The sequence below is a fragment of the Perognathus longimembris genome, chromosome 23 (assembly GCF_023159225.1).
Source record: "Perognathus longimembris pacificus isolate PPM17 chromosome 23, ASM2315922v1, whole genome shotgun sequence".
Lineage (NCBI taxonomy): Eukaryota > Metazoa > Chordata > Mammalia > Rodentia > Heteromyidae > Perognathus > Perognathus longimembris.
The window spans coordinates 23,441,493-23,459,835 of NC_063183.1; the positions used below are offsets into that span (position 1 = coordinate 23,441,493).

General features: G+C 44.9%; 1 protein-coding gene across 1 annotated transcript in view; it reads right to left on the bottom strand.

The window, feature by feature from the left end:
* Positions 1 to 422: 422 nt before the first annotated feature.
* Positions 423 to 18,343, bottom strand: part of Aqp9 (aquaporin 9) — a 32,075-nt gene continuing 14,154 nt past the window's right edge. Inside the window, exons 2-6 of the mRNA XM_048332593.1 lie at positions 16,825 to 16,951; positions 11,221 to 11,358; positions 9,170 to 9,288; positions 5,592 to 5,809; positions 423 to 990 (exon numbers count right to left, since the gene is read on the bottom strand). Coding sequence (XP_048188550.1) covers positions 816 to 990; positions 5,592 to 5,809; positions 9,170 to 9,288; positions 11,221 to 11,358; positions 16,825 to 16,951 — 777 coding nt within the window. The 3' untranslated portion in view covers positions 423 to 815. The remainder of the gene's footprint in view (positions 991 to 5,591; positions 5,810 to 9,169; positions 9,289 to 11,220; positions 11,359 to 16,824; positions 16,952 to 18,343) is intronic.

Below are 18,343 nucleotides of genomic sequence, written 5' to 3' on the forward strand. Positions count from 1 at the left end.
TTTCACTTGTCAAATGCCTGTCCTCTAGTGTGCAATTAGGAAAACACATTTGAGCTAAAAAGTCAGAGAGATGTATTTTTCATAAGTGAGGTTACAGGTTTTTTTAGGTTATTATATACTAATGACTAGGAAATTAATTGATGTGCCCCCCCCAACATAAAGAAGAGCAAGAGATTAATATGACAAATGGTTTCCATTTAAAAATTCCATTTGGCTTCCCAAATTTATCTTGTGTCTTGAGGCTTCTCAATGCTACAGTGTCCTTTCCCTGGGCTTTCAGTAGCATTCCCTTGCCTTCCATATTTCCTTGGCTTGGAGAATATCAGTTTTTATGCAAGGACAATAGGACAGCTTAGCTCTAGAGTTAACCCTTTAGCTCCCTAGTTCATGGGTGTTAACTAAAACAACTATTTGCTTTTTATTTTCAGTTTTGGTTTATATTTAGAATGCAATATTTGAAGACATTGAGGATGAAGGGATTTTTGTGACATTATTTCATACAGGTAATGCAGCTGGGATAAAGTAAGGCCATGGTCAAAGTATTAGCAATCACCTATAAATAAGAATTCTCACCAGGGATTCAGTAAACAAGGCAGGAGAGAAAGCTGTCAGGACAGTCAGTGCTATTCTGGGGGAGGGAGGTGGCCGGTACAGAGGAAGTCAGTGTTTCTAAACCTTCACACAGGTATCTTCTTACTCTAAACTTTTCCACCAGGAAATTGGGTGGATTCCCTGTCTCACAAAAATACAAGACACTTAGACACCATCTTTCCTGAAGAGTACCAGAGGGTGATTCCTGAAGCAAGCCCCTCCCACTACATGATGACACTCAGTTCATATTTCTCTGGCTTGTCCTCAGATTGTTCTTCCTCGAAGTCTGGGTCGGGGTTGGGATGGTGGATTTCGATGAACAAAACATAGATAAGACCTCCAAGGACGGCACCAACCATAGGGCCCACGACAGGGATCCACCAGAAGTTATTTCCAACTCTGAAATCCAGAAAAAGAATCAGTGAGACATTTGTTGGCCTTCCTCTTGCTTTTTGCTGTCACATTATTCACTCACCAGCTGAGGTTTCTCGTGTTCATAGCTGCCTTTAATGTAGCAGAAGCTAAGTGGTGTTAGGGCACTTGGTGTATCATGGAAACGATCACCCTAGACTTTGCAGCGTACCTGACTCCACATGTTTTATTCCTGTTCTGTGCTAGTGTTAACACCAGTGAGAGAGTAAGTCCTGTTAGTTTTCTTTTTAGAAAAGACAGTGCTGGAACCCATGGTTGAGGACCTCTATGGAAAAGTTCAGATCAGTGATTCAGAAACTGCCTTTCTCTTCCCTAAAAGAATGAAGCCTGGGGCTGATGAAAGAAAGGAGAACTCAGAATGTAGAGAGCTTGTAGAGCAAGCAAAGTAAATGACGAAGGCCCAGGATGGGGGCTCAGGCCAGTAATCCCACATACCTGGAAGGTAGAGATTGAGAGGAGCACGGTCTGAGGCCAGCCCATGCAAAAAAAAGGTAGCCAGTCCCTGTCTCAACAAGTAAGACGAGTATAATGGCATATGCCTGCAGTCCCACTGCCTGGGAGGCATAGAAAGGAGTGTATGGTCCCAGGCTGGCCCTGGACAAAAATGTCAGACTTTATTTGAAAAAATAACAACTCTTCCCCCCACCCCCCCACCAAAAAGGACTGGGACATGGATCAAGTAGTAGAGCATTTGCCTAAGAAGAGAGAGGCCTTGAATTCAAATCCAATAATAAAAGTTAAAAAAATTGAAATCAAAGGTGGATTTCTAAGTTATTACTAAATAGAGGTTAAGTTAGTGCTTATTTTTTGAGGTCATAACCCAAAGGCAATTTTCTGTGATGAGACTCTCTTCCCTCTAAAAATCCTCAACTGGGACCTTCTGCTAAAGGTGGAGTTGAGAGAGAGAGAGAGAGAGAGAGAGAGAGAGAGAGAGAGAGAGAGGCTGGTGAATTATCCATTTGGACAATCCCATACAGTGGCCCGTTTTTATGAGCTTCTAAGCAAATAGAACATACACACTATTATTTGAGGATATACACATACAAGAAAAAATATTTTAAAATCTAGGGGAAATGATTAACACAAAGTGAGAGTGATCCAGGACGGGGCACGCAGGTGCATGTGAAGACTTTGCCGTGCTCAGCTTGGTGTCTAACAGCCTGGTTTTTTTCCCCCCACAATTGTTCCATGTGACTTTCTTCCTTTCTTTAATAGCAAGGATAATGAAGTAAGCAGAAAAAAGAGCCCTGTCCTGGACTCCAGGAGACCCCATTCTGATTGCAGGGAGGTCTTTGGCGGAGGCACCCTCTCTCTGAGCTCAGGTTTCCCCTTTTGTGTAATCCCTTCCACCTGGGTCACTGAAGAACATTGCTGTGTTTTCCGTCTCCAGTGTGGGCTTGAGGGAAGGCTGAACACAGCAGCCACCAGATGTCACCCTCACCGAGTGGGAGAGAGGGGATTGCGGGCTCCCGCTGTCCTGCTAGGAGTGGCCTTGAAGAACTAGAACCTTCTCCACGTGTTGTAACAGTGAAGGTGTTTAGACGCATTACCTGCCTGGACCTGTCTCCAGTACACACAGTGTAGTGATTGCTTCTACTCTTAGTTAGGGGCTCTCACAAACATGTCTGTGTTATCCACTTAAAAGACCATCTTTAAAGATTCTTTACTTGGGGTGAGCTATTTTGTAAATTTAATTATACTTCAAAGATCCTTACTAAGTCATTAACATCCTAGTTTGAAATGCTGGTGAGAACTTTGATGGGGAACTTTTGTGTGTGTGTGTGTGTGTGTGTGTGTGTGTGTGTGTGTGTGTGTGTGTGCCAGTCCTGGGGCTTGGACTTGGCCTGGGCATTGTCCCTGAGCTCCTTTTGCTCACTCTACCACTTGAGTTACAGTGCCACTTCTGACTTTCTTCTGTGAGTAAGTGGAGCTAAGTCTCAGAGGGAGTTTCTTGCCAGTGGCATCAAACCTCAATCCTCAGATCTCAGCCTCCTGAGTAGTTAGGCTTATAGGTGTGAGCCACCAGCTCTTGGTGGGAAACATCTTAATATTTCCTTCCTAAAAGGACTCAGAGACTCTACTTTCTCCTTTTTCAGTTTCATTGTTTATGGTAAATGCCAGGTTAATTTTGCTGAGTACACCGAGCTCTACCTTTGCGGAGTGACCCCCATAATCTGCAGAATAGAGAACCGAAGCCCCCACTGCTCTCATTGTGGGGGCTCCATTGTGGGGTTCACATTATGCTTGATGGGGTGATTGTACTTTCTGACTGCACTACATCACTTGTTAATTTAACGTTCTATCTTCAAATACAGAATCCTTTCAGCATGTTCCACATTCAAGAATACCTCAACACTATAAAATGCTCCTCTTTTTTTTGCCAGTCCTGGGCTTGGACTCAGGGCCTGAGCACTGTCCCTGGCTGCTTTTTTGCTCAAGGCTAGCACTCTACCTCTTGAGCCACACACAGCGCCACTTCTGGCTTTTCCTATATATGTGGTGCTGAGGAATCGAACCCAGGGCTTCATGTATACAAGGCAAGCACTCTACCACTAGGCCATATTCATAACCCCAAATGCTCGCCTCTTTTATCCCCTATCTTCCACATTTGCAGCTGTCAACCCCTTCTCATCTCCTTGGCATTTGCCAAGTCTCAAGTAGAACATAAGTAGTTGAAAGTCATCCACTGGGCTCCTGGCTTTCATTCAGCATGTGACCTTTTGAATGCTAAATGTCCACATGAATGAGTAAGTGAGTATGCAAAGGGAGGAAAGTCCTGATGCTAATGAGAACCAGGGGCTCAGGGGGCTCCAGCATCCTCCCAAAGACTCGGGTTCTGTAAGGCCGGGTGTGATCTCTGTTCTTAGTGCTGTGGTTGAGTCACCAAGGAGAGCCCGCGGGGGGGGGGGGGTGAGGAGGGGAGGGGGGTCGTAGAGGAGGGGAGGGTTTGGGAGGGGAGCAGTGTGATTCCCCAGGCCCCCGCAGGTGGGATTAAAGGAAACAGGCTAATTTGGGGCTCAGAGAATGAAGAGACCTTTTCATGCTCCATTGCAAGAGTACAAAGAAGCCTTCCTAATTGGGGCCTTAGTGTGCTCTACCCTGACCATGATAGGAGTTTCTCAACCACAACCCTGTTAACATCGTGGGCTGCTTGCTTGTTCCTTGTTGTGGGACGTGTCCTGGGTGTTGGAGGATATTTAGCAGCTACTAGATGCCAGCAGCAGTCAGTCCCTTGTGTCCAGATTTCCACATGTCCTTGGGACAAAATTGCCTACCTTTCATTGAGAACCACTGCTCTAGAAACTCCAAATGCAGTAGATCAAGGATAAAGGAACGTCGTCTGATTCTCTGTGTCCTCCAACTCCAAAAAAGATGTCGGGCACATAGAATCTATTCCTCCCTCTAATAGTGTTTCTTTGAGCCTTTACATTCATGAGTCATGCTGTGTTGTAAACATGGTGGTTACAGCAAGGGAAATGCTGGTACTGAGTCTTTCAGGGTCCTCTTGGTACTTAAGACTCTAGAGACTCTTAGTATCTGTGGTGGCAGTCTTGAACAGTGTCAGTTATTGTAAGAGTTTGTTCCTTACACTGGTGATAGGCCCCTCTATCACACTTAACTGAAGTCATGATGTAATCGGGCTCTCTGGCCAGCATCTAATTATGGATGCCATCTGACTATAGGTCAGGTATTAGAAACACAAGTCCTTTATTCTCATGGCAGGCAATCAATTGAGATTTGCTCACTTGTTTTTCCTTTCATCTGTTTCTTCATGAAGCAATGTGAATTCCTTGCCCTTGCCCATGGTGGGGAGGGGGAGGGGGCGCAAGCATGAGTGGGGATGGGGCCCTGTGGTTTCTGAAGAAAAGTCGGAGAGAGTAATTGGACTGTTTGTCCTCAGAGATTGGTGCCAACAGCTAATGCATTCTGGAGTAGACAGTACAGGGTCTTGTCACATCCTGGGAGCGGGCTCTGTTTTTCTGAGTGTTCTGTCAGGAATTTCCTTCTCATACCTCAGCACCTAACTCAGCTAGCTCTCACTTCTTCAGACATGTCTTTCCCAACTTCCCTGGCAGAGTTAGCCAGTCCCTTCTGCCAATTCCCTAAGCATGTTAAGGTTGAAAGAGAACTTCTTAGATTGCTCAGGGCTAGTCTTTGAAATTTCCTTGCTTAGTACAGTGACTACAGAACAAATAGTACCCAATAAAGATGTAAATTACCAATTTAAGGATTATTGCATGGGACAAACCTACCACTACTGAATTTACCTAGAGCCCATCTCCCTTCCCTCTCCCTCCTTCTCCTTTCTTTCCCTCTCTCTCATGGGTCTCCTCCCCTCTCTTCTCCTACTCACCCCATCTTCCTCCTTCTCTCCCTCTCCCTCACTCTCTCCCCCATACATTCACATTGTGTCATAAAACACCAGTGGTGTGTTCCACACTCATGACTAGTGTGTATTAAGCCCTGTCCTCTTAATGTTCCCTCCTGGATTTCCAATTATGGTGCACCCCTACCCCCAGTGAGGGACAGCATGAACCCCTCCTCCTGCTCCCACCATTGGCACTTACGTGAACACCTCAAACCCCCATCCTGCCAAAGCGGTGAAAAGTCTAGGGCTCAGGTCACGAGCTGGGTTCATGGCACAGCCACTGTTGAGTCCCAGAGAAGAAGACAGGACAATGATCAGGAGGCCAATGGCAACAGGCTCCAGGCCTCTGGGGACGCCCATGTTTCTGGAGTCAAATATGGCAAAGACAACCATGAGGAGGAACATGGTGGACAGTACCTAGAGAAGAAGATAAGTGGTAGGTGAGTTTGTGTTCTGCCTATCCACCCACTGCAAAATCCACTCTTCCTTTTCAAAAATAGACCTGGAAATAAGCATCATATATTGGAGGAGCACACAGTGTTTTTTTAATAGAGAAATCCTGGAAATCAATGCTAACAGTGTCCTTCACAGATCATTTAGGGGCCCAGGCCACATACTAAGTGGCAGTAGCCACAGGCCCAGGGGATTCATCTCTAGAGACTGTTACTTGAACTGTTATTATACTATCCTGCCACGCTGCTTGGAAAGGTGAGTTGCAGGCAGGATAAAAAGAACAAAGGGCTCAAATGGGTGAGCAAAACAATGTGAGATAGCCATAGGTAAATGTGCAAAGGAAATGAGCAGAAAATTACTAAGAAAAAAGTCAGATTAGCAAACAAGGGGTAAGAAAAATCCAACTTGTAATTAGAGAGATTGAAAGAAGTGTCAGAGAAGACCAGTCAGTTCCTTCAGGGATTATGGTAGAACTAAGCACACACTACACTGCAGCGACTGGACACTGTAGTGACTTAGCACTATGTTTTGGTTTTTTTTTTGGCCAGTCCTGGGGCTTGAACTCAGGGCCTGAGCACTGTTCCTGGCTTCTTTTTGCTCAAGGCTAGCACTCTGCCACTTGAGCCACAGTGCCACTTCTGGCCATTTTCTGTATATGTGGTGCTGGGGAATTGAACCCAGGGCCTCATGTATAGGAGGCAAGCACTCTTGCCACTAGGCCATATCCCCAGCCCAGCACTATGTGTTTAACACATAAGCCTATGCATATACTTTGATACTGCCGGATGTTGTGCTTTCACTTATACGTTATTTGTAGATTGAAAACTGGAAATCCCCTAAATACGTATTTGGTAAGAGCAGTTCCAGTTAGATGACATTAAAGGAAAGAAAAAGAGTTGCATGTACATTTTTTCATATTTTAAAACACACATAAAAGGAAAACTTTAAGAGATTATACAAAATGGTAACAAGTATTCTGAAGTGGTATGTTATAGCTGATACTTTTCCTCTCTATGTTTTCTTGGCTTTCTAAACTATTATTTTACCTAAATAGCTAAATGATACATATTATGATTATTGGTTGTTGTTTTTTTCCAGTTCTAGGGCTTGAACTCAAGGACCTCCCACTCTTTCTAAGCTTGCTGGTACACAGATGGTGTTCTACCACGTGAACCATGTCCCCATCCTGGCTTTTTGCTTGACTGGTTATTTTGGAGGTGGAATCTTGCAGACTTTTTCATGAACTCTGGCCTAGAACTTCAATGTTCTACATATTAGTTTCCTGAGTAGCTAGGATCACAGGTCAAAGCCACCTGTGCCCAGCTAATGGTGGCTGTTATTCCTTCCTTCCTCCCTCCCTTTCTGACTTCCTTCCTTCCTTCCTCTCTCTCTCTCTCTCTCTCTCTCTCTCTCTCTCTCTCTCTCTCTCTCTCTCTCTCTCTCTCTCTCTCTCTTTCTGCCAGTCCTCAGGCTTGAACTCAGCACCTAATCACTGTCCCTGAGCTTCTTTTGCTCAAGGCTAGCACTTTACCACTTGAGCCACAGCGCCCCTTCAGCATTTTCTTTTCTTTCTTTTTTTTTTTTTTGCCAGTCCTGGGCCTTGGACTCAGGGCCTGAGCACTGTCCCTGGCTTCTTCCTGCTCAAGGCTAGCACTCTGCCACTTGAGCCACAGCGCCGCTTCTGGCCGTTTTCTGTATATGTGGTGCTGGGGAATCGAACCTAGGGCCTCGTGTATCCGAGGCAGGCACTCTTGCCACTAGGCTATATCCCCAGCCCAAGCATTTTCTGTTTATGTGGTACTGAGGAATAAACCCCAGGACTTCATGCATGCTAGGCAAGCACTCTATCACTAATCCATTTTCCCAGCCCAGTGGCTATTATTTACTGAACACTTAAGATGTTTCATATGCACTAAATAGACAACTTGTCTACTTCACCCACAAGCATTCATATGCTTTATCTCATTAAAACATCATAGTTAATCCTGTGAGGTAAATTCTGTTATTGTTCTCAACTTATCCACGAGGAAAGACATTAAGACAGTTGGTCAAGGACTACCTAGCTACCTAAAGCTCATAAGCTGAAGAGTCAGAATGGGAACTGGGTAGTTGATTTTAGCATTTACTCTTTGCTATTCCATCAGCTTTCCAATATAATATTAAGAGAGTTTGTATTCAGAAGGACATTTCTTCCCAAGAGCACCCTTCTCTGCAAACTCTTTCTGGGCAGGGTAGAAACTTCTGCATTCCCATTGCATTCGGTCTTGCATTCTTGTCCTTGCTCTTATCGCCTTTCAAAAGAACTATCTGTTTACTTGTCAAGGCGAACATCTGACCCTGGACTTGAAGTAAGAACAGCTTGGAGCTGTAACAGCCTCCGGAGGTTCCCAATAAATATTTATTGGCTACATGGACAATTGGCTAACTTATTAAATATGTTGGAATAATACTTAGAGCAAATACAATGATCTGGAGATTATGTGGCCCAGAAATATAGTCATAATAGCCAACAGTTGCCCTTTCCCCTCCCTCCCTCCCACCCTTCTGTTTTTCCTTCCTTCTCTTCTTCCTTCCTTTCCTCCCTCCCTCTTTCTCTTTTCCTTCTTCCTTTTCTTCTCTCCCTTCTTTCCTTCCTTTTTTTTTGCTTACCAGCCTATCTCCTTTTTTCTTCTCTCCCATCTTTCCTTCCTTCCTACTTTTTTCCCTAATTGCCTCTGTTTCCTTCTCCCCTACCTGCCTCCCTCCTTCCTTCCTTCCTCCCTATCTGTCTCCTTCCTTTCCTTTCCTTCCATCTTTCTTTTCCTGCCTTTCTTCCCTCCCTCCAGCCTGACAGATGACCAGTCGCCTTCTCAGGACACAACAAGAGAGGAGGAGTCCCCTTGGTAACACTGATCTCACCACAAACTAACCAGCTATTGGCTACATCATCAGTGCTTAGGTACCTACAGCTAGCTAGTTTAGCTGTCTTGAGGGTTTGAGTAAAGCTAGGCTAATAATGTCTCAGGCTCACCTACCATACTTCAGTCTTTGAATTGAAACAGAAATGTTTCACTTGCAGCCTGTACATGCCCAAAAGGGACAACAATAGTGAGGGAAACAACTGTTGCTTCTGTATATTAAAGAGGAAGCAGAATATTCTAGTGACATCTCCTGCTGCAGAGGCAAAATATTGTTTAGAAAAGTTTATTTTAGGTCATACCTCAGTGACCTCTGACTGGCAACATAACCCTTGCTTTCTGCTAGGGCAATAATGTCCCAATATATTTCCCTTCTTCAAAAATCATATCAAAGACCAAGCCAGGCCTTTACTGAATCCACACTTACTTGGTCTGCAAATGCATTCACCAGAGAGAGATACGGAGCTGGGTATGTTGCAAAAATGAATGCTGTTGCATTTTCTCCCATGATGATCAGTTTTCCTCCAGCAAAGGACATGAGTCCATCTATGGAAGACAGAGATTTGACCCATTAGTATTGTTTGGGGAGCATCATGGGAAGCCTAGGCCAGGACTTAGGCTAAACATATCTTGTCCCTCTCCACTTTGGAGTACAATAGTCTTCAAGATGCCCCCAGAAATCCTATGATAGTATGTCATAGGTAAAGTTTGGCTGCCCTGATTGTCCACGTCAAACCTGGATTGATCCTTAGTCAGGGGAGTCTCAAGAATCAATCATTTTTTAGAATTTAGAATTTTCTAAAAAAAGAAAAGAAAAAGAATCAACCCTAGGGGCTAGAGCCATGGTTCAGCTGGTTGAGCGCCTGCAATGGGCAAAACCATCAGACTACTGAGTTCAAGTCCTGGTCTTAGACTGGAAAGAAAAAGAATTTTCAAAATCATCCTAAAGCCAAAGGGGGTGGGATAGGGAGGGATAGACTCGCTCTAGAAAAAGAACAATACATAGTTCCTAGGGGTTTCTTAATAGCTACTTACCAGCATTTAAGAGTGTCTGTAGTGGCTGGGAAGGTAGCTTAGTGGTAGAGTGCTTGCCTGGCATGCATGAAGCCCTAGGTTCTATTCCTTGGTATGACATAAACAGAAAAGGCTGGAAATGGTGCCTGTGACTCAAGTGATAGAGTGCTGGCCTTGAGCAAAAGCAGCTCAGGGACCATGCCCAAGCCCTGAGTTCAAGCCCCAGGACTGACAAAAAGGAGGAAGGGAGGGAGGGAAGGAGGGAAGGAGGGAGGGAGGGAGGGAGGGAGGCAGGCAGGCAGACTCTGTGAGCTGTCTCTTCCCACACCTATTATTCCCAGTTCCAGTTTCTGAGGTCTTCAGTTGAACAGTCATCGTTCATTAAAACTGATTTCATGCAACCCCAAGACTTCTTAGTTTGGAGAGCCTTGGTTGGGGGTGAGCTGGTTCAAGTCCTTCATTTTTCAGAGGAGGAAACAGTGGTCTCTCAGGTCAGATGACCTATTTAAATCACACAGCTCCTGAATGATGCAGCCAGAACTCAAGTCAGAGTCTTTGATCATCAGTACCATGTACCATGTTTCACTGAAGACCTGTGCAGATTGGAAACCCTGGGTGCTGGGTAGAGGTTAGCGAGGCTTCCCGCTCAGCCCCTTTCTCTCTCTGTGCCACTCCTAGGGTTTGGCCTCAGGGCCTTGGCACTGTCCCTGAGCTTCTCAGGTGGTAGCACTCTACCACTTGAGCCACAGCACCACTTCTGGCCTTTTCTATATATGTGGTGCTGAGGAATCGAACCCAGGGCTTCATGCATGCTAGGCAAGCACTCTGCCACTAAGCCACATTCCTAGCCCTTGGCCCCTTTCTCTACATGCTCCTTCCTTTAAAGACCTGGTCCCAAGTTCTAAGTGCCTTTTGGGCATAGTCTTTGCCAGTAGGGAACAGCTCCCTTTTCAAAGCCAATCATAGGGAGCAGCAGAAAAGGCATTGGCCAGTTGCTTGTTTTGTGCGTATTCACAATGTAGTGTAGGTTGTGTTTAAAGATAGGCTTCCTTAAGCAACTCCAACCCCATTTAAGATGCCACTACTTCCTTTTTCTTTTTTCTTCTCTACCAGCAGCTGGATTTTAACTCAAGGCTTGGCATTTGCTTGGCATGCTTGTTCAGATGAGAAAAGTGTCTTGGGCTGTCCTACCTAGGCTAGCTTTGAACTGTGATCATCAGCTCTCAGTCTCCTGAGTAGCTAGGATTATAGAAGTGAGTCACTAGCACCTGGTAGATGTCACCATTTTCGTTAAGAGTCTTCATAAATTTGCTCACCAGATGTTAGCCTGATTACTTAAAAGTTTTCTATTGATTATAGAATGCTTCCTGTTCTTGCTTTACCTCACTTCTTCCTACCAAGTGATTCTGGCTTTCAGATTTAACACCCAGCTCTCCATACCTTTGGGGTAAGGGTCCTACTCACCATAGTAAACACCGAAGACAGTTGCGGACCCCACAAAGGCTCCCAAAAACTGGGCTCCCACGTAAAATGGAAATTTGAACCATCTCATCCTCCCAAAGACACACATTGCAAAAGACACAGCTGGGTTGATGTGACCTCCTGAAAGAGAAAATGGTTAGGGATGTCAGAGGGCAGGCCAGAAACAAGAACATGTTTATCTCTTACACAAAAGCTACAAGTGGAGCTGTGGCTCAAGTGGTAGAGAGCTGCCCTTGAGCACAAAAAACTCAAAAGACAGTGCCCGGGCCCTGAGTTCAAGCCCCAGCAACAACACAAAAACTAAAACCAAAACCAAAAACAACGAAAAAAAAAAACAGTGTTAGCAATGGAAGTCTCTGGAAGCCAAGCCCCAGGTTGCTGCTCTTCACCTCTCCTGAGGTGAGGCCTCTTTTGTTTGGAGCTGGTGGCAGTGTGTGACTGTATTCTCCACTGTGCTTCTACATAGCAAGGCCTTTGTGTCACACAGAAACATAGCCATATTTCCCTCATCCAACCCATATGGCAGCTAGCAAAAGCAGCTACTCATTCTCAGCAGTTCATCAAATCCAGTTGTCTGTGCTCCCCAGAGAAGAGCACCAGTGTCCCCAGTTGGCTTTGGGTGTAATAGCAATGCTTACTGAACACTTGCCATCAAGGGGGAAATATGTGCATTTGATCCACTGAAGAATCTAAGGAAGCTGGGTGGGCGCAACTATTTGGTAGGCAGAGGTAAGATTCCAGAGGCCACCTTTGAATTGAGGTTCAAGGCCAGCCCAGGCAGTTAGCTAGAGATCCTATCTGAAAAGGAAACTAAAACCTAAAGGACTGGGGATGTGGCCCGAGTGGTACAGTGCAATGGCCCAAGGACCTGTGAGTGCCACCCTTAGTATCATTTAAACAAATAAAACGTTCAGGTCCTTGTTACCATGTCTATGAAGCCTTCTCTGTCTTGTGAGCAGGGAAAATAATTTTTAAAACATTTTCTTAGCATTCTTATTTCCTAAAAGAGAAAGCTATTCTTCTGAGGAATACCAGAGGATGCTCTATCTGGAGGGGAACTTGGGGTCCCTCGATGGTGACCACATGAAATGAAATGTAGAACTTCAGGATGTGGGCATAGTCATAAAACAAGCGAGGTGACAAGTGGCCATGACAGTGCTGGTGACTGTTGTGATGGCCACCACAATCCTGTGTCATTTGCTCTTCTCAGAGGGCTGGTGACTTTACATCTGGAAGCCCTTCCCTCATGGAGGAAGCCATGCGTTTCCCTAAATTTCCAAGCCAGAGTGGGCTTGTTAGTGGGTTCTGGCTGCTGGCTAAACCACAAGGGTCCTTTCTTTGCCTGCCTCTGCCATCTTGACAGGCAGTAATTAGTCTAGAGCAATGGAGATTTGCTGCAAAGAGAACCAAAAATGAAGGATTCTTCAAGGCCTCCAGCACTTGGGGATGGATGCGCTTAGGGTAAACATAAGCCACGAGTCAAGGAAATAGAAGAGGGGAAGGGTTACCAAGGCCCACTCTCCAAGCTCCAGCCCAAACTGGTTGGAGTGATCCAAAGTTACTCTTTGGGTCATTAACATGTCATTTTTATCTAGTGGTGATTGTGGGGTTTCTTCTCTCCCTGTGGGTGAGCCTTTCTTAGGTGGTCATGGGAAATCACGTTTGCAGAGTGTTTCTTGAGCCTAGAAATTCTTTCACGACCTTCCTGTCAATCACTCTCTGTGGGCTGGTCTGAGGGCGGGACTTGAAGCCCCAAGCCCATTAATTATGCTTCATTCAAACCTGTGCTGAGCATTCTGAGATGACCCACTTTCACCTCAGAGTATTGTCCTGTTCTTACTCAACGTGACCATTTTCAATAAACTGTGCTTTACTACGCTGTCACACACATCTTGCCTGAAGTCTGGCAAGATTCAGGACAGCTGAATGGACTTTCTGCTAACAACAATAGTGCCTAGATGACTTTCTAGAGCTTCACTGACACCCCGACTGCTTTGGTTTGCTTTTAAATCCAAGACAGCTTCAATTCTGAAGAGTGGTGGGAGACATCTTACTAGCAAAGCTGGAAACACTGGCTAGGACAGGGACACAGTTCCTCTTCTCCTAGGTGAGCCCAGAGGCGGCCCCCATCACTAAAGCCTGAGGCAGGAGGCCCTAGGAAGGCATCTTCAATAGAAGTGGACTCACACCTCCACTGAGTCCTCTTCTAAAACCAAATTGCCATTAGGTAGGTTTCAGTTATGTAGACCCTCCCAAGCACCCCAGGCTAGAAACATTCTTCACACAACGCATGGGACTTCTTAGTACTCCTTTAAGATAAGAAAGTTTGAGGAATAGCTAGGGGCCTTATTTTAGGTAACTTGTAAGGGAAAGGAAAGTTGTTGGGTGGTTTATAAGGGTGGGCCTGAGAGGAAGCTTAGAGGGGCCACCAGGAATGGATCTGATAGTAGAAGGGCTCGGAAAAGGAGACCAACCAAGTAGTATTCTACCCCCTTCTGGCTGGGGGCCAAGTGGTTTCTAGAAATTTCTGCCTGGAGGCTTTCCACGGGGACCTAGCAGAGCAGTGTGGTAGAAAGAACATGAGCACAAGAAGGTCATGTTGATGATCACATTATTCAAATACAGTGTCCCAGGGGGTATAGCTGGATAAAAGTCTTGGGTGAGTAGAATGAACTCTTTGAAGATTCTTTTCTAAGCTCCAAGCAGATCTTCTCCACCCTACTACCCATAGATAATTAAGTGATAGAGGTACCTTATGTTTTATTGACTATAAGCAAAGGCCTTTTTGCTTTTGTGATGAACTTTACTTGCAAAAGTCTGGATCAAAAGAAACTGCCACTACATAATCTACATAAGCATCTAAGCTGTGAGTAATTGCTTCAGATGAACACATTCACAAGAGACTAGGGGCTGAGCTTCTTTACAGTAAGGTGATGTCTTATATTTAAAAACCCAAAGCCTGGAGAAGGGAATGTGGCTTAGTGGTAGAGTGCTTGCCTATCGTGCATGAGGCCTTGAATTCGATTGCTCAGTACCACAAAAATAGAAAAAGCCAGAAGTGGCGCTGTGGCTCAAGTGGTGAAGTACTAGCCTTGAGCAAAAAGAATCTCAGGAACAGGGCCCAGCCCCTGAGTTCAAGTCCCAGAACTGGCAAAACAAAGCAAAAAAAAAAATGCCAGCTGGGCAGTGGTTCAACTATTAGAGCACTTGTCTAACAAGTATGGAATTTTGAGTTCAAATCCCAGTACTATCAAAAGAAAAAGGATCTTAATATATCTGTGTATGCAAATATCACAATGAATTTAACTTCTGTAGTTAATTCAGTCTAACAACAACAACAGTAACAACAACAACAACAACAAAAAACAGATAGAAATGACAGTTGACTTTCCCAGTCAAAATGGATCACATTTCTATTTCTGCATGGTGTATTGGATGTCTCTGTTTTCTCTACGTATTTCTAAGCTACTGGTCCTTAATTAAGGCCAGGTGCTGGTGGCTCACGCCTGTAAGTCTAGCTACTCAGGAGGCTGACATCTGAGGGTTGTTTGAAGCCAGCCAGGGCAGGAAAGACCTTGAATGCTCTTATCTCCAGATAACCACCCAAAGTCCAAAGAGTGCTAGCCTTGAGAGAACAAAAGAAAAAAGCTCAACACCCAGACCTTGAGTTCAATCCCCAGGACCAACAACAACAACACCACACACACACACACACACACTAGGTTCCAAACAGAAATGGGGTGACAGGTGCTCCTGCTCCCATTCCAACTCAATGCTATCTTTTCTTCAGCCAACCTCAGACACTGCCCCCCAAATAGGGGGGTCTCATAGTCTCCGAAGCCACTTGCTCATGCCATCACTCTCATCTCAAAATGCAACCTGTTGTGAACAGTCCCCTTCATGCTGGCCCTCATCCCTCGATCCTGGATTGAAATTCCAGCTCAGTCACAGGTGAGAAGGCTCCATGCCATCGTCTCACTCCTTTATCTTTCCCGCAGTGTCCCACATTTTTCCCTCATGATGACTCCTGAATCTTTAAATACAGCAATGAATGAAAGCAGGTGGTGGTGAAAAATGTTTAGCTGCATTGAAGAGTCTGGTGCCAATGAATCTTAGCCAATTACATGACAGGGCTCAATTCAGATTGTCATTCAGGTAAATTACTCTAAACTCATAAATCAATACCGATGTATATATATATATATATATATATATATATATATATATATATATATGACCATCTCCACACTGCACAGTTTGCAGAAACCACACTTAACTGAGCTAGTAGGAGATAGCACTGGAGCACCCTGCCTGCTAGTTTTCAGACAAGAATGTGTTTTATCTTATGTTCAAGGCCTGCACTCCAATCCAGCCTGGGTATATTCAGAAAAGATCCCTGGTTATCTTGTGCCCAACCTCAAGTTTGCTATTGTGCTGGATTTTATTTCAGAACATAACTCAACAAGGGCTTGTGTGGAGACCGCTCATGCCAGCTCAATAGCATACACTGCAAACTCTTACTGGACCATCCCACTTAGGAGCCTGACTGTGATGTGGGAAGGATGCCAGCCAGAAAAAGAGCATCTGAGGTATCATGCCTCAGGAGGCTCAGGGAGTCCAAACAATCACCACACAGCCCAGGGTAGCCAGCTCACCTGCTCCATCTCTGTCTGGGCCTTTTAAACCACAATAGACCATTGGGAATGTTATGTAAGAATGCAAGCTTTATCATCATGCTGACCTGGGTCAAATCTTTGCTGTGTTTCTTCCTCCCCACCCCACCCCTTACGGGACTGGAGCAATTTACTGATCTCTCAGCCCTAGTAGATATATTTTTTCTTCTGTTGAATGAAGACGGTAATACCTGCCTCAGAGTGCAATTATGAAGGAGAAGGGAGATGAAGGACATCTAGGACCCAGCCCAGTGCCCAGGCAGCATCGGTTTCTTGGTGCCCTTTCTTCCCCTGTCACCAGGAGTCTCAGCACTCAGTATCCACATCAGGCTGTTGAAGGATTCAGAGCTCCTTCTACATTCTCTGCTTCAGTTTCTGGGCTGCATTAAATGTCAACATTTCATTTTGCTTCTCAGAACCTCACAAAAGGCTCTTACTCAGCCTACCCCTCAGGGAAGAATTTGATGAAGACTTTCTAGATCAGATTTACACTTTCATTTTACAAGATTCTGGATTCTCTGGGTTGGGCAATAAAGGTCCAGGGACTTGCCTCTGTTTGCATAACCTTCACAAGCTATTTACAAGGTTTCTGGGAAATGGCTTTACAAGTATAAGATAGAGTGAGTTAAAGACCACATTGACTCCTAAAGACACTGACGCAGTGGTTAGGCTTAGGAACTGATCAATTGTAGGTTCTCACTTCTATTTCTGTCTCTTGCTAAGTGTTGGCTTTATATACAATCATTTATCAATTTCTGGCCATTTTAACTTAACTGCTTGTGAAAAAGGGATCAAATACGTTCTCGTTCTGGACTGTTGTGATAGCTATCAATAAAGGTAAGTGTACTCAGCCCTGTGCCAGCAGATTGGGAAGTGTTGAGTTGATGGATACTACTGTAATTTTGCTGCTTACCTGACACACCTCCAGTCACATAAATGGCCATGACGACTGCCATAGAAAATCCAACATTGATTGTGACAATTCCGCCCAAAGCACCTCGACTGAGGACGGCTTGGGCAACACAGCCACATCCGAGGACCTGGAAGGCAGGAGAGGAGCGCTTACCTCAGCGGGGTGGCCACTGTCAAAGACAACAGACATTCACACTACCAGGAATTCTTTAAGCACATTCATGGTCTGGGCTGCCTCCAATTTTATCCACAGATAGCAAAATGGTAGACCCAAGGCATCTAACATCAGATGTTTTGCTGGGTATGAAAGTCTTCCCTGTGATTTTAAAAAATCGGCCATTTTTGCACAATAATTTAGGTTTCAGGTTTAAAAATTGAACTCTTTGAGATAATTGCAAATTGATGTGAGATTGTAAGAAATAATTCAGAAAGAACCTTATGTCCCCTTGATCTACTGGTCCATTGGTCTCTGAATTAATCAGAAGGTCTGATAGCTTCCAGGGAAATTATCCCCTAGACCACAGGAGCTGTTGGCTTCTCCCTGTAAACAGAGTTTGGCCTTCCGGGTTGGCTTGCCTCTCCTTTATATCATTTCAGACAGTTCTCTGCCTATGGGCATACGAGTTTTGGGTCTCTGCCGCAGTGGTTCCTATTAGAAACAAGATCAGGCATACAAATGTGTGTGTGTGTGTGTGTGTGTGTGTGTGTGTGTGTGTGTGTGTGTGTGTCTGTGTGTCTGTGTATTTGGTGCTGGTCCTGTGGCTTGAACTTAGGGCCTTGTTCCTGAACTTTTGTGCTCAAAGCTAGTGCTCTACCACTTGAAAAAGCCACAACTTCATTTCTAGATTTTTTGGTGGTTGATTGGAGATAAGGGTCTCATGGGCTTTCCTGCCTAGGATGGTTTCAAACCTCAATCCTCAGATCTGTTTCCTGAGTAGCTAGGATTACAGGCATGAGCCACCCAGCACCCAGCCAGACACTTGTATGTAAATCCAGTAGGTAAAGAGGCCATTTGCAGCTTGTATTTAGAGAGACTGTCTGATGGCAAAGAAACTAAAGGAAAACTGTAAGAGGATAGATTTGGCAGCCAGGCCCTCTTTGCCCTTATGTCTTTTGTCCCTAATGAGACTGCAGCGTTGTAGAGAGCCAAGGCTGACAAATGCACTGCTTCTTGTATGTGCTGGGGCACCATACAGTGCCCCTCTCATAGTGGATCTGTGAGCACTTGCCCAGGAAGTACAACAATGATCACTCTGCAATTGCCAGCTGATGGAGGGCATTTGGGAGAATGGAATCAGTATTCAGAAAAGCTTGCATATATTATGGCACATCCATTCAGTAGACTGCTAGACAGCCATACAATAAGAGAGATAGATATGTGCATCACAAAGATGACTCCGAGGTTTAAAAAATATGAAATGGACTGTTAAAAGATGGAGCAGTCACACACAAGTTTGGCAGTGAAATAAGGTAGCAGATGACCATGATGTAGTTTGAAAAGCTACTGTGGTAGTTCTGGC